At 42.1% G+C, this 14485-nt stretch overlaps 3 protein-coding genes and 1 long non-coding RNA gene across 8 annotated transcripts; 2 read left to right on the top strand and 2 right to left on the bottom strand.

Annotated features, from left to right (window-relative positions):
• Positions 1-852: 852 nt before the first annotated feature.
• LOC106745516 (transmembrane protein 242) lies at positions 853-3044 on the bottom strand. Of its 2 annotated transcripts, none has more exons than XM_014621201.1 (3): positions 2897-3044; positions 1439-1815; positions 853-1147 (listed from the first exon to the last, which is right to left on the bottom strand). In XM_014621201.1, the coding sequence occupies exons 1-3, from the start codon at positions 3024-3026 to the stop codon at positions 1142-1144; spliced, it is 513 nt and encodes a 170-aa protein (XP_014476687.1). In that variant the 5' UTR covers positions 3027-3044; the 3' UTR covers positions 853-1141. The 2 variants fall into 2 exon arrangements, with proteins under 2 accessions (XP_014476687.1, XP_014476678.1); XM_014621192.1 differs by lacking the exon at positions 2897-3044 and adding an exon at positions 2446-2648 and having other exon boundaries at positions 1439-1838.
• A 72-nt stretch (positions 3045-3116) lies between these two features.
• Positions 3117-6384, top strand: LOC106745490 (rap1 GTPase-GDP dissociation stimulator 1-B). 3 transcript variants are annotated; one of them, XM_014621156.1, is made up of 10 exons: positions 3117-3202; positions 3330-3473; positions 3537-3770; positions 3868-4034; positions 4161-4389; positions 4491-4637; positions 4711-5106; positions 5425-5554; positions 5611-5879; positions 6057-6384. In XM_014621156.1, the coding sequence occupies exons 1-10, from the start codon at positions 3196-3198 to the stop codon at positions 6185-6187; spliced, it is 1854 nt and encodes a 617-aa protein (XP_014476642.1). In that variant the 5' UTR covers positions 3117-3195; the 3' UTR covers positions 6188-6384. The 3 variants fall into 3 exon arrangements, with proteins under 3 accessions (XP_014476642.1, XP_014476633.1, XP_014476651.1); XM_014621147.1 differs by having other exon boundaries at positions 3121-3202; positions 3318-3473; XM_014621165.1 differs by lacking the exon at positions 3117-3202 and having other exon boundaries at positions 3358-3445.
• On the bottom strand, positions 6264-6777 carry LOC106745524. The gene is made up of 2 exons (XR_001374533.1): positions 6699-6777; positions 6264-6639 (listed from the first exon to the last, which is right to left on the bottom strand). It is a non-coding gene; the product is annotated as an uncharacterized LOC106745524 (long non-coding RNA).
• A 32-nt stretch (positions 6778-6809) lies between these two features.
• Positions 6810-14452, top strand: LOC106745474 (protein transport protein Sec24A). Of its 2 annotated transcripts, XM_014621111.1 has the most exons (16): positions 6810-6959; positions 7088-7241; positions 7465-7625; positions 7852-9194; positions 9286-9441; positions 9547-9662; positions 9883-9985; positions 10121-10250; positions 10345-10454; positions 10643-11258; positions 11481-11810; positions 11911-12021; positions 12154-12326; positions 12411-12746; positions 12879-12982; positions 13215-14452. In XM_014621111.1, exons 3-16 carry the CDS (start codon positions 7484-7486, stop codon positions 13327-13329), a joined length of 3885 nt encoding a protein of 1294 aa, XP_014476597.1. In that variant the 5' UTR covers positions 6810-6959; positions 7088-7241; positions 7465-7483; the 3' UTR covers positions 13330-14452. The 2 variants fall into 2 exon arrangements, with proteins under 2 accessions (XP_014476597.1, XP_014476606.1); XM_014621120.1 differs by lacking the exon at positions 7088-7241 and having other exon boundaries at positions 6811-6959; positions 10124-10250.
• Positions 14453-14485: the final 33 nt, after the last annotated feature.

The following is a 14485-nucleotide window of genomic DNA, read 5'->3' as shown; positions in this document are numbered from 1 at the left end:
CGCAGGAATATTGTTTGATAAATGAGGACGAACAAATCTCTTTTGAGGTTGCATCTAATGAGTAGAGTTTTATATTGCGGCTGAAGATTGATTAACTTATTGCAAATTCAGATATTTGAAAAATCGTAATATGTATTCATTTCACAAAGAGAATGAATTTTTGCGCCACGCAGAATAAAACGGACGTTTTATTACAAATTTGAAGTATAGTATAGATCGTAATGAAACATCAATTTTAGCTTTTTAAAATTTGAAAGCTCGAGGCACCTTGAAAAAGAAAAATGTAGAAAAATTTTTAACACATAATCATGCGCAAAATATTTTCTTTATTTTTTTTCAACACCGTGCTTTTAATTTGACGCGCATGTAATTATAACTGTCAAATTATTGTGAAAGTACGTAACGTTTGTTGGAACAACTACTCATATATACGCATATTTCACGTACATATTGTACGACTTCAATTCCTGAATCGTGACATTGAACTTCGATGAGTTACGATTTCTCAGAAAAATCACGCAACTGTTATTTTCCGTTCGTGAATATGCACACAGAGGATGATTTGGTAACGACATACGTTCTACACTTATGCACGTACATACGATTATTTAACGTTACGTCGCCACTGCTTATGTAATCCGTCATTATTCCACCTTTGCTTCTTACGTTTCGGTTAATATAAATAAATATGAAAGTGTCACGTTCTTTAACGTGACTGATCTCTAACAGCAAAGAGATTGACTGTTTTCGATATTAAGATATTATTACTAAAAATTCGTTAAATTTCTTGTGCCTTTTTTTTTCTTTTATTATAAACTGGATGGAGAAATAGCAAATTGAAAGAGTATCACATTTATCTATAATTCTATATTTATTGGCTAAATTTATAATTAATAAATATAAAATTCTTTTTCCTTCGGGTTTCAATCAGCAACTTACAACGAACGACTTAACTTGTGGCTTAAGAGGAGTCATGATTTTTCTTATATTTACAATGTTTAACATGTCGTAAAATTATACGTGACTCATAAGCACACAATCACATAATCCTTGAACAATCACGCCATTCGCACGTTGCCAGATATGAACGGTGCAAGCCATGTCACATTATCGCCGGATAAGACGACTAAGCATGCGTTTTTTATTCCTGTAAAAGACAGATTACAGCCTTCTTAAATATGCCTAAAATGATTTTCATAACGAATTATCAAGAAAAATTCTACTATTAATAGTAACATTCAATACAGTCTAACGATCTTCTACTAAATATTTGCAGATGGTTTGTCAAAAAACTCGAAAGGTTGTCTTACATTCTCGAGAATATTTATATTAATTTTAGGTATTTCTAACAGAATGATTTTTAATTTATTGATTTTAATATTTGTGAAACATTTCTGAGAAATCTAAATACTTAGTATCTTGAAGTTAAATGAGTTACCTCCTTTCTTTGTCCCCAATCCTCAGAAATATATGTCAATAGATCTCTTAAACCCTCAAACTCTGTCCTGCTTTGAGGTGGATTATTCTTAGGTATCTTTGGTAGCAAAGAACCCATCTTAAACCTGAATTCCTCAGCATTGGTAGCTCCCGAAATCTTCCAAATTCCATAGAAAAGTAAGCCACATCCTGTGATAGCATAAAACGAGCCCCAAGTGAGAGCTCTTAGTGCCAATGAAGCTCCAGTTTCATGGAGTCCTTGAACACTGGAGATTCCTTTGCCAAAATATTTTGGATCTTGCTTTCTGGCGGTTGCTATTGCCCCAGAAAAGCCAGCAAGAGCAGAAATGCCAGTTACAGTGCTTAAGAACACCACAGCTATAAAAACATTAATGGTTTCGCTGAAACAGCATCAATATTATACGAACATTAACTGTCATAATTCATGGAAAGTTAAATAAACACATGACAACAAGCTTCAGCATCGGATAATGGATTAATAGCTGCAACTATTCTGCATGTGGGAAATCTATATTTCAGTAATACACACTATAAAATGGTAACTGATCAAAGTTCAGATATTAGTTTTATACAAACGTGAAAAGTTGATTTCACAGTTTGCAATAATATTCTAATCTCTTGATTGTTTCCTTCATGTCAGATGCAAAGTACACACTGTACGATCAGTCTGTTTTCTACCGCTGTACTAGTTGCGCTAGCTTATATTAGTTCTTTTTTCCTCTTTTTTTGAGATTTAATGGGAAGGAGAAAAAAGAACTGGTGCAAACTATCGCAGTATAGCAATAGAAAACAGACTCAGCGATTAACAAAAACTGGATGGAAAACTTGATCTCTTATATTAGGTTAGATTGTGTGAATTGTTTATAGCGGCTTATAGATGTATGTAAGACATATCTGGACGGAATGTAAAAGCGAATCTCGCATATTACGATAAGGGAGTTATGAAGTCGAGGGAAATAAGGGGGAAATTAAATGCTAATTAATTACATAATATTTGGTACTGCTTCAGTACTGATACACGTGTTGTAATATAAACAACATGGTATGTATGTATGTGTGTGTGTGTGTGTGTGTATGATGCTTCTGATTACATTCACCATGATTATCATTTCGTCCGATTGCTTTTACATATTCATAATTCAAAGCTTCTTGTGCTATTCATAACATAATGAACGTAGGGAATGAAAACTTTTAAAAAAGTAGGGTTAGTTTGTCAAGAAATCCAACTATATACTATACTGGAGTGTGAATTGCCATGTTTTAGCGCCAGGATAGCAAATAGAAAAAAAGGTTATAAATCATTTCCATCTCTGTCTAACGAACTTTACCCGGACGCAAAGCATGGCAGTTCACTTTCCGGTATAGCTCATAGTTCACGGGGAAGTCAGACACGCGAGTAAACATTTTCCGATATGACTTTTTTTTTCGCCAAACTCACCATAAATTCTTTCCTTATATTTCGCAGATTCCGTGATGGATGTTTTCGCAGCGTCCTTTGATTCCGCCATCACGTTCGAAGGAAAATAGCCGACGGCGGCGTCCGCCATTTTTAAAGCGCTCAGATTCATCTCTGAATTACTCCGACGAACGTAAACTACGTCAGAAGTGGTCGGAAGGACCGCGAACCTTCTTCGGTGAACGTTGAATCAGAAAAAAAGTACTACGAGGAAAGTGCGACGTGCGGGTGAATCAGGTGCGAATTCCGCGGATTTTTGGCGCGAATCTTCTCCTGTGAAGATGGAAGGTAATCGTTTTGCTAGTTTCAAAAAATATACTTTCCCTCTGTAGCTCTATCTATTCAAGAAATCTATCTCTGTCCCTATTCGAGAAATTGTTTAACAATGTTTTTCTCATCTCAGTGCATATTGCAGGCGAAACAAAATATAACATCGACGAGCTCGTCGATGATCTGAAACATGCTATGGAGCTTGAAACCTCGCAGAATGAGGACGAGTGTCCTAATATCTCTCGGATATTGGATTCTATGGTAGACATTAGCAAAACTTTGACTGGAGGTACAATGAAAAGATCGTAATCGACATGTTGGCTTGTACTAAAGAGTGATGGTATCATTTTAGAGACAACTGAATTACTCATCGATGAGGTTTTCCTGACACTACTGGTACACCCGTCTCACCAGGTCATAGCGAAAACGGCAAAGGTTATTGCCGAGATAGCAAAGACTGACAAAGGAAGGGAGAAATGCATAAATAGGAAGTTAATACGTGCATTGATCTGTTTGATGAGGATGGAGGATTTAGATATATTGACGCAGATATCTAGAGCTCTAGGGAATATCTGCTTTGAGAGTGGTAATTACAATAATCACATCTCTATTCGAAAGTTTATCTTACATAATTTTATATTATTATTTACTGCATTTTTTACCACTGTTATTTTTTATAACAGAGAATGGCAAAAACTTGGTGAAGGAGGAGAACGGTTTGGAAGTGATCATAACGGCGCTTAAGATTGGTATCATGTTGAAAAATTACGAAGGCGGCAGCCTTCTGCGAAACGTGGCTCTTGGATTTTTATTAAATCTTCTGGTGGATCAGGAATCGTTGTACACGCAGGTAAGAAAGCTAAAGCTCTCCCGTCTGTATATGTCGCCACACATCGTATTGTGTGAACAGTCCACAATAAAATCACCATGTTATGAACAACAGTGAGTGATAAATTTAATCGTTTGACTTTGTCAGGTACTCGAGAGGAACATAATATGGATGATCAGCACAATCTTGGAACAGGATGGCATCAACGACGAGACGGCTATGCACGGATTACTCACTCTCAGCATATTGAACGACGCGAACATCATATTTCTCGACGAGAAATTAACGAAAATTCTGGTCGACATACTGACCAGAGACACTTCCCCTGTGCTGTCAGGGATAGGTTTGGCGCTGCTACACGGTCAAGCGGAGGATGGCAAGTCAATGATAATTTAATTAGTTGCAATGACATGGTCAATTCACCGCCGAATGACACGATTAACGATACCGTAACCGTCCTCCTCAACTGGCTTGCAGAGAAAGTCAAGTTTCTACTGGCCAAAGAAGGAGTGTGCGAGTTGCTGCTGAAACTGTTGGAGAAACACGTTCCACAGTGCAACGACGAAGAGACACGATGCGTGCTGAAAGTCGCCTGTAATCTGATCATACTGATCTTAACGGAAGGTGAGCCTGCGGGAGGCACACATCTTTAGAGCTCATCGTGGCTTGACGTGCACCAAATGTTCTTTCCTCACAGACGACAGTATGAACCTCCTTTATGACGATAGCAAGGGCTCTGTCTACAAGAAGTTGGTGGAATGGCTGGAGAGCAACGACGAGGACCTGCAGCTCACCGCTGTGCTGGCTATGGGCAATTTCGCGCGCACCGATACGCACTGCAAACACATTGTCGAACAAGGTATACATCGGAAGTTGCTGAAGCTTCTCCGGGAGAACGGCAGCAAGTTCGACGACATCAGGTGCCAGCACGCCTTGCTCAGCGCCCTGCGCAATCTCGTCATACCTGCGGACAACAAGCCGTTGATACTCGCCGATGGTCTGATTGATGTGCTCTATCCTATGCTAGACATCCCCACTTTCCCTGTCATCTTCAAATTACTGGGCACGCTCAGAATAGTCATAGACGGCCAAAGTAAGTACGTCGGTAAATCTCTCTCTTTCTCTCTCTCTCTCTCTTTCTCTTCCGAGAATTCAATTTCCCTTGTACATTCAGCGTGAGTAACGTAATTTTTATTTCCGGGTCACTCTTTTTACGTTTTATTGAATTTATTGAGTGGAAAAACCGAACACAGCCGGATTCACAGGGTGACACAACGTTAACGATTGCGCAAGTACATTCTACACTCTATTTTGCATCCTATCGTAGATAGAAGACAATGATGCGCCTCTGATCTATCCAGAGGGCCAAAAGCGATCGTTGGTAATGTAAGAACATTTGCGATTTTTGCAGAAGAAGCAGCGGTGTTCTTAGGACGAAAGGAAGACCTGATCAAGCGAGCGGTTCAGTGGTGCAATATCGATCATCCTGGCGTTCAGGGTGAGGCGAATCGACTGATCGCGTGGCTGATGAACAACAGCAGGTTCGTTCTCGACGGTGTCAATGACGCGATCTCGAAGTTTCACGCGCACTTTACAGGGACAAGCAGATCGCCCTGTCGATCATGAAGTACGGTGCGGTGCAGCATCTAGTGAATATGCTCCTAGCGCAGCACTCGTTGATGCAAAACGAAGCGATCCTGGGCCTGACGATATTAACGGGGATTTGTCTGGCGGAATCCGAGAAGCTGCTGATCGCAGCGGACTTTGGTCATAAGATGCAAGTGTTCTTCGAAGCGCGCGCTAACAGCCTCGACATACACATCGTACTGAACGCACTAATGTTGCTAAACAGTGTCGTACATTCAGGTACATGGATACAATATAGATCTTATATACATATGCGTGTGTGTCTGTCAAGTTAGTTTTACGAGTCATCGTTTTTTTCTTCTTGAAGATATTTTCAGGATTTTCAGGAAAGACACGTTAAAATGAGCTATACGGCGAAATCGACTATTTGATAGTCTAATACCGCATCTTTTTCAGATCAACTGAAAAAACACCTAACGAGCTGCGAGTTGGCCGGCGCGTGCAAAAGTCTACTCTCGCACGAGAACGAGGAACTGCGGACGCGCGTCGACACGCTCTGCACAGCCCTGGGAGCCGAGTCCGATTAAAAGCGGCACGACCAATTGTGACTTGTTTTATGTAATTCCTCGTTACGTTCGCGCCGCCGTTCCCACTTGTGTATCTTCCGTCATTCCAAAGTGCCGCGCGAGCCTCTCCAAACGACCAAGACTCATCGTCTATTTAACCCAGATTGCAAAGTGTATTCTATATATCGAGATAAATACATAATCCATATATTGATGTATACATGCCGTTACGGTCAATTCTCTCACGTCGGTAGGATCTTGTGGAAAAGGTGCTCTAAGGATCGACCGAGCATTGGCTGGAATATTTCTCAGTCTCGCGTATTACGATAGAAAATCCTTTTACTGAGATCTCCACACTTTTTTCTTATATTACATTCCGTACATTCCGAGAGATCCAAGTAGGTACATTTATCACATATTCGGATATGTATATTTCTGCCGATACGTGTACACGATCGAAGGATCGTTTTTTTCTGAAAGGAGATTAAAATGTGTAAAAAATCGCGCATACAAGGTGAAATACAAGACCTACATCGTTCAAAGACGACGCATCATCAGCCTCCAGGCTACCTCAGCGGCATCAGCATCTCTCGCTCGGAGACGGCAAGTGCCACGCCATGGCGCGGCAGTCGCATGAGCTGCCACGTAATGTTGTGCGTGCTGTTCGTTTGCTCACGAATTGGTACGCTATAATATTTGTGAGATCGTTCGGAGGGAATTAAACGGCAACGAGGGGCGATGCGCGGGTCTGCATCCGGCCGTTCCTAATTTCGGTGTCGCGCCCATCGCGAAGGTAAGGCCAAAATTCAGGTGCTCGAGCATCCCGAGCCGTCTTCTCCACTTTAACCTTTCGGCGCACTGACAGTGCGCTTTAACTCGCCGTAAAACGTCAGTCTGCTGCAATCTATACTTTCCTTCCAGTTTATCGAAAGCCTCAAACGACGTACAGCACGCGTGATGCAGCTGATCCCTTCGCTATAACCTGTTCATTCTGGAATTTGCACTCTCTCGTAGGTGCTGCAATATTCCGATGAAACTTCAACGAACTGTCCGAGTTCCTTTTGTGACCTTTGATGTACGAGAAAAATTAAAATAGAAACGACGTTGCATATCTTTTTTTATATTATTATTATACACCTTGGATCTGCTCTAAAGCCTGACAACGATAGATTTTGAATCTGACTATTCACGCTCACTTATCGACTCTGGATCTTTCTTTCGTATCTATGGAGAGAATTGTATTTTCTTAATGATATATTTATCGAACTGCATTGTCTTAATGACATATTTGATTACAGTGACTTTTAGAGGGACAGAATGTCACAATCAAGCGGTTACCAGTATCCACTATATGTAGAACCCAATAATGCTTTGAAGAATAATCCATCACCTATGGTGAATGGTCAGAGTTCCATACCTCAACAGAATGGTATGCAGTCCCCTCATTTCAATCTAACTGGTAAGTTCTTATTTTGAAAGCACATTGCTCGAAAATCAAATAACATGTCAGATTTTTATTTCAAGATCTATGCTAACACAATATTAAAAATAATGGTAGTGTTACTAGTTATATATAAACTGTACCAATTTTACTTTATACTTTTCTCGATAATGAGTTTTATCTAAAGAGGTCACTTTAAAAATTGTGACGGTGTAAAACTATTGTAAAACTAAACTTATTTCAGGTACACCATCATCACAATCCTCGCGCGATCCATCCAGAGAAACCTCCAGAGATCCATCACCAACTCAATATCTTCACAACCAGTATCGGCCTCAGTTACCTCGACCGCCAATGCCACCAATAACTGGATCACAGAGCTCCGGTGTATTGCCTCCGCCACCTAGAACGTCGCAGCCACTCAGTTCCATTAACCCTTATGGTGTACACAGCCAGTACGCTACCAGTGGCCAGAACATCGGCACGTCCTCAGCTGCCTTTATGCCCCAACCTAGCCAGGAAATTCACCATAGACCTATGATTCCTCCGAATCAGATGCCTCCAAATCAGATACCTCCATTGGCGAGAAACCTCGGGGCTGAATCTGAAGCTTCGACACCTGCGGATACTGTTAAATCGGAATTTGTTAAAGTGAACCAAAGTTACCAATGGGCGACCAATTCCCCGTCAAGCAACATTCCGCAAGGCACTATAGGCGTTCCTGGTGTTTCCAGTAGCGTCGATAAGACTAGTCAAGTCTCTACAGATCAAACAACAGGCAGCCAGTCGCCTTTTACTAGAGTAAATCAGCCCTTGGCATATGATCAGAGTCATCCCATTTCTTCAGCCCCATCCAGCATTAGTTTACCTCCTCCAAACGTCAGTCAACATTTGAACCAAGACAGTAACATGCAGCAGGATCCGCAGGCTTCCAATGTGCAATCATCAAGGACTTGGAATGTTCAGGCACAATCGCCTATTGATCCTTCCGAAAGCGCAATTAGTCCACAACTCAGATATGGAAGCCAGCAAAGCATATTCAGCGCGTCATCGACATCTCACATGAGTTCTAGCGTTCAGAACTTGTTCTCCGCAAGTAGTTTACAGCAAGCACATAATATGGCTGTACGAAATCCGCAGGATTATTGTCCTCAGCCTTTGAAGCCTCTGCCTCAGTCCCAGCAGCATCAGCCTCTGCCTCAGTCCCAGCATCAGCCTCTGCTCCAATCTCAGCATCAGTCTCAACCCCTGCCTCAGTCTCAGCCTCTGCCCCAGTCTCAGCCTCTGTCCCAGTCTCAGCCTCTGCCCCAGTCTCAGCCTCTGCTCCAGTCTCAGCCTCTGCCCCAGTCTCAACTTCAACCTCAGCCTCTGCAAAATCTACTTACTGGCCAAATGGACCCCATGGGACTGGGAGGTGTTCCTCAAGGTCCGAATGTATATCAAAATTTAGCTGGTCAGAGAAAGTATCCGCAACAGGACACTGCCAATACCGCGATGCCACCTCCAAGGGCTACTGTGCCCTCTTCAGGAATTAATCAATTACACGCGAGACCACCATCGTCAAGGATGCTTCCAGGACATCAGATGGTAAATTTTTGGAATTTGGGAACATAATGTGATACAAAGCGATACAAAGCGAGAGTTCACGTTACATAACACAGTTACTCTCACTTTTTAGTATGATACTCGTTTGCACTATCCCGGCCCGATGACGAATGTTCCATTAGACTCATTAAATAGAAGATACCCTAATACGTATCCTGACCAATTAAACCAATTAAACAATCAGATGAGCAATCTGAACGTGACACAGAGCGGCTATGACCAATTATGGGTAATCGTGCTCACATTTAATATTATATAGTTTACAATGTGATATATAATAAATAATTTTGTCTATAAACGCATTAAAACTACAACACACTAATATGTTTTTCAGGGTTCGGTAGCGGTAGATCTCTTACAGAGCAGAAATATACTGCCGCCTAAAAGAGTCGAGCCGCCAAAGATTAAGTTACAACAGGAATTGTTAGACACCGCAAATTGTAGTCCCGAGTAAGTTTCTCCTATTCCATACAGTTTTTTTTTTCTTTATTCGAATCATTCTACGTAGTTTCTTCTATCTTTTAAATTCAAGTTATTTGTTATCGAAAGAAATATATCTAAAGTACACGAATCCAAAGTTCAAAAATCTATAGAGTTTAAAAGTGTCGCATTATTTTACGCCAAAATTATTTACATTATAATCTGTGTGACGTGGGCCGAATGATTATAGAATATTCAGATGCACGCTGACGAAGGTCCCAGATACGAACATGCTCCTGCAGAAGTCTAGATTGCCATTCGGTGTGCTAATACATCCATTTAAAGATTTAAATGTATGTACCTCAATGCTAATATGTTCGGTGTCATATTTGGCATTACATGTGCATTCTCGCGAATATGACATGGGGGGATATTCAACAGAAGTGACTTTCGTTAATGTGATTGTTTCTTTTCTTTTCACTTGTCAGCAGCATTTGCCGGTGATTCAGTGTAATACGATTGTGCGTTGTCGAGCTTGCAGAACATACATCAACCCCTTCGTAATTTTCATCGATATGAAGAGATGGAAGTGCAATCTCTGCTTCAGGCTGAACGAACGTAATAAATTCGCCGTATCTATTCACATTTATCTCGCCTATCTCGTTGCGTTACACGGCAAAATTCGAATATACTTGCATCTTGTTGTTTTCAGTACCCGAAGAATTCCAATATGATCCTGTAACGAAATCGTATGGCGAGCCAGCGCGACGGCCGGAAGCCAAGAACGGCACGATCGAGTTTATTGCGCCAAGCGAGTATATGGTCAGTAATAAATGTTTCGTTTCCTTTGCATTGTTGATTGAAAGAGATCACGTCGGAATAAGAACGCGTGTCACTCCTTTTCATTTCCTCCTCAATTTCCCGCTTAATTTTTGGTTGTGTGTAATTCCTTTCTTTTTTTTTTCTATTTCACCCCTGACGGATTTAATCGAGAATTCGACGAATTCCAGCTCCGTCCACCTCAGCCCGCGGTCTACCTGTTCGTCGTAGACGTGTCTCGTCTCGCGATAGAAAGCGGCTACTTGCAGATCGTCTGCAACACGATCACCGACGAGCTGTCGCGTCTACCCGGCGACAGTCGCACTCAGATCGGTTTCCTCGCCGTCGACTCAGCCTTACACTTCTTCAGCATGCCCGACAACGTCTCGCAGCCGCACGAAATGATCATGCTGGACATCGACGACGTGTTTCTGCCGTGCCCCGAGAACCTGATTGTGAATCTGAAGGAGCGCGAGGAGCTCGTTCGCGACCTCCTCGCCCAGTTGCCCGTCAAGTTCCACGGCACACACGACACCAGCTGCGCCCTCGGCGCCGCTCTTCAAGCCGCCTATAAGCTACTTTTCGCGACCGGAGGGCGCGTCACAGTTTTCCAGACCTGTCTGCCTAATTATGGCCCAGGCGCTTTGCAGTCGCGAGAGGACCCCAACGCTCGAGCGGGCAAAGACGTGCCGCATCTCAATCCGGCGACAGACTTCTATAAGAGATTCGCCCTGGATTGCAGCGGACAGCAAATTGCGATCGACATGTTTCTGTTGAACAGTCAATACAGCGACCTGGCAACTTTGTGTGAGTAATAAGAAATGCGTGTGATATATTTCTCTTGTCTGTTTCAAGACTCTACGCACGCAACTGTGACTTTGACAGGAAACAGTCATAAAAGTGAAATGATTAGACAAAAAAAAATGTCACGATGATACTTTTTCTGGTGTGTGAACCAGCACGATGTTGGTGGATCAGCTCGAATTTGTGATGAAACAGTTGAATTTGAATCCTTATTGTATTTTGCAGCGTGCATGTCGAAGTTCACGGGTGGCTGCATCTTCCACGTGCCGTTGTTTCGAGCTTCAAAGCCGCAGAGCGCGGAGACGTTGGAGAGAATGCTTCGCCGGTACCTGACGAGAAAAATTGGCTTCGAGGCGGTAATGAGGATTCGTTGTACTCGCGGGCTCAGCATCCAAGCTTTCCACGGCAGCTTTTTCGTCCGGTCGACCGATCTTCTCTGTTTGCCAAACATCAACCCGGATGCGGGCTTCGGCATGCAAATCGCTATCGAGGAGAACCTTTCCGATCTGCAGAGTGTGTGCTTCCAAGCAGCTCTACTCTACACTTCGAGCAAAGGTAATCGCTTTCCCTCCCTCTGCGTGTGTTTATCGTTTCCCCCCCCATACATATTCTCACATTTTCTTGATATTCTACTTTACTTTTTTTCTTTTTCAAGGCGAACGAAGAATCAGAGTGCACACTCTATGCTTGCCGATCGTGAAAAATTTATCAGACATTTTACATGCCGCGGATCAACAATGTATAATAGGCCTTTTGTCGAAAATGGGTAAGCCGGGAGCGCCTCTATATAATACTTGTAATTAAATGAAATTAGAAAATTGGCCCCCCTTTCGGGAGGGACTTCAGAATGCAGATTGTCGTGCAGAATCTTTAGATTGATAGATATTTATGCGAACAGCTGTTGATCGGTCGCTTCAATCATCCTTGTCGGACGCCAGAGACGCATTGATAAACGTCGCCATCGATGTCCTATCCACGTACAAATTGTTACAATCCAGCGGTACTGGGAGACTTTTGGCGCCGGAAAGCTTAAAGTTGTTGCCGTTATACATCATCGCCTTGCTGAAAAGCGTGAGTAATCCGTGTGGTAGATGTGACGTTGTTTTGCACCATACGCGCTCGTTTATCATCCTCGCACTTTTCGTAAACTTGCAGCTGGCGTTCAGATCCGGCACCAGCACGCGCTTGGACGATCGCGTGTTCGCTATGTTCCAATTGAAAACACTACCGTTGGCGCAACTGATGCAAATGGTTTACCCCGACCTGTACCCGGTGCACGCACTCGACGACCGCAACGCTAAAGACGTCGACGGTAAGATCTGCCCGCAACCACCGCGACTTCATCTATCCGCGGAACGACTCGACGCTCGGGGTGTTTTCCTCCTGGATGCCGGCGACAAAATCTACATTTACATCGGCAAGAACATTAATCCGGTATTCTGTTCCGCTGTATTCGGGGTCCCGGCATTTGCTTCTATCCCGGAGGAACTGGTGAGTACTTTCAGAATTTCTGCCAGCGGTCACCGCACTGTTGGTGGAATCGAAATTTGACAAATTGATCGCATCAACTGCGCCGAGATAAAAATTCAACGAATAATTCGCCACTTCGAATTCCCGTTGTAGTATGAACTGCCGGAACTGGACACGATGGAGAACGAACGGTTGCGACATTTTATATTCAGTTTGCAAGAGGAGAAATCGTTCTCAGTACCTATACAAATCATCAGGTGAGCGAATCTGCTTCTTCTCCTCCGCGTGCGATGACGAATTGATTTGCACGGAATATATAAAGTGAATAGTGATTCGACGATTGAATAACTATCGTAAATATTTAAACAGCGCTCGTACAATTGTCCGTTCATCGTACAATTCGACTTTTTTCTTACTACATCTTAATTTGTCCATTGCTTCAAGCTATTACGAATGCACTTTACGAAGCGACGAATGATGACGTTTCAGGGAGGACAGCCATTTCAGAACACTATTTGTCGAACGACTAATAGAAGACCGATTCGAGACGGCGCTCAGTTATTACGAGTTCTTGCAACATCTCAAGATACAGGTGAAAGAGTGACCGATCTGATTCCATTGGGAGTCATTGGATTCATGAATCACAGAATCACATTGCAATGTGATTAAGAATAATGCGCGATTCCATTATCGATCGGTCGTGGGTTCATACGAGAAATATCGGACGAGTGGTTCAAGAACTATTTTGCCATACGCAGCAGTGATAGCCTTACCGACAGACACTGACGCATTTAAATATGGTAGATTGTAATTATTGTTATTATTAATACTATTATTACGATTGTTTACCATCGATATCGCTGATACACGGATTCGCGTTCTCTCGTTGCGCGCGCATCCACAATGGGATAAATATGTATAACTTCTTTGTACACGCTTGTGCTCGTCCAGTAAACGATAGTCTATTTTTTACAATTTCGTGCTATATTCGTAGCACTTTTAATTCGCGCGATTTTTACCTGAGCAGTGATAGAATTTTTTTTTCGTTGATCCGTTGAGATAGAATATCGATATGACGAATAAACTTGTTTCCGTTCTCACACGGAATGTTTTTTTAAAACTATTTTGTTTCGTTATTCTACAATCCTTTTCGCGATTTACGAAAAAAAGAAGCGCGAAAGTTGTCTATCCCTATCTTATTTATTTCGTTACGAAAAATATTATCTACAAAACGTTATTTAGGAAATGTTACTTATAAAATATTATTTACAAACTATTAGAGGGTAATTAGATCAATGCGGATGTTCTGCGGATGTTTTGGTATAAAAGTAGCAATGATAAAATTGTTTGCTGGGCGAGTGTCGCGAGGCGGAAACATTTCACGGTGATAAGCAATGCACACTTGCAAATTAATCACCTGCAGGCAATAAAGAGGGCAAAACAGCTGGAAAGTTCTTATTCAAAGTGATTAATTCTACATTAATTCGCTCGACAATGTGACGCGCTAAATGGCAATGTGTAAAATTCGACTTTCGCAGCGAGCAAAGTCACGAAATATTTCAACGATGATTTTTCGAACGGTCGACGAAAGTTGCACAGTTGCAATTGAATTACTTAAATAATTAATTGTACACAGGGAGGAGGAAGGGATGGAGGTGGTGAAGGAGGATGATTTCGCGATAATGTAAAATATTGATAATAAATTTTCGAGACGGTTCGCCTGTAAAGGACCTTATAATAAATAATGGCGAACTAAAGCG

Source organism: Dinoponera quadriceps, unplaced genomic scaffold (genome assembly GCF_001313825.1).
Source record: "Dinoponera quadriceps isolate SergipeBrazil2010 unplaced genomic scaffold, ASM131382v1 scaffold120, whole genome shotgun sequence".
Classification (NCBI taxonomy): Eukaryota; Metazoa; Arthropoda; class Insecta; order Hymenoptera; family Formicidae; genus Dinoponera; species Dinoponera quadriceps.
This window is presented reverse-complemented; position numbering and strand designations above follow the sequence as displayed.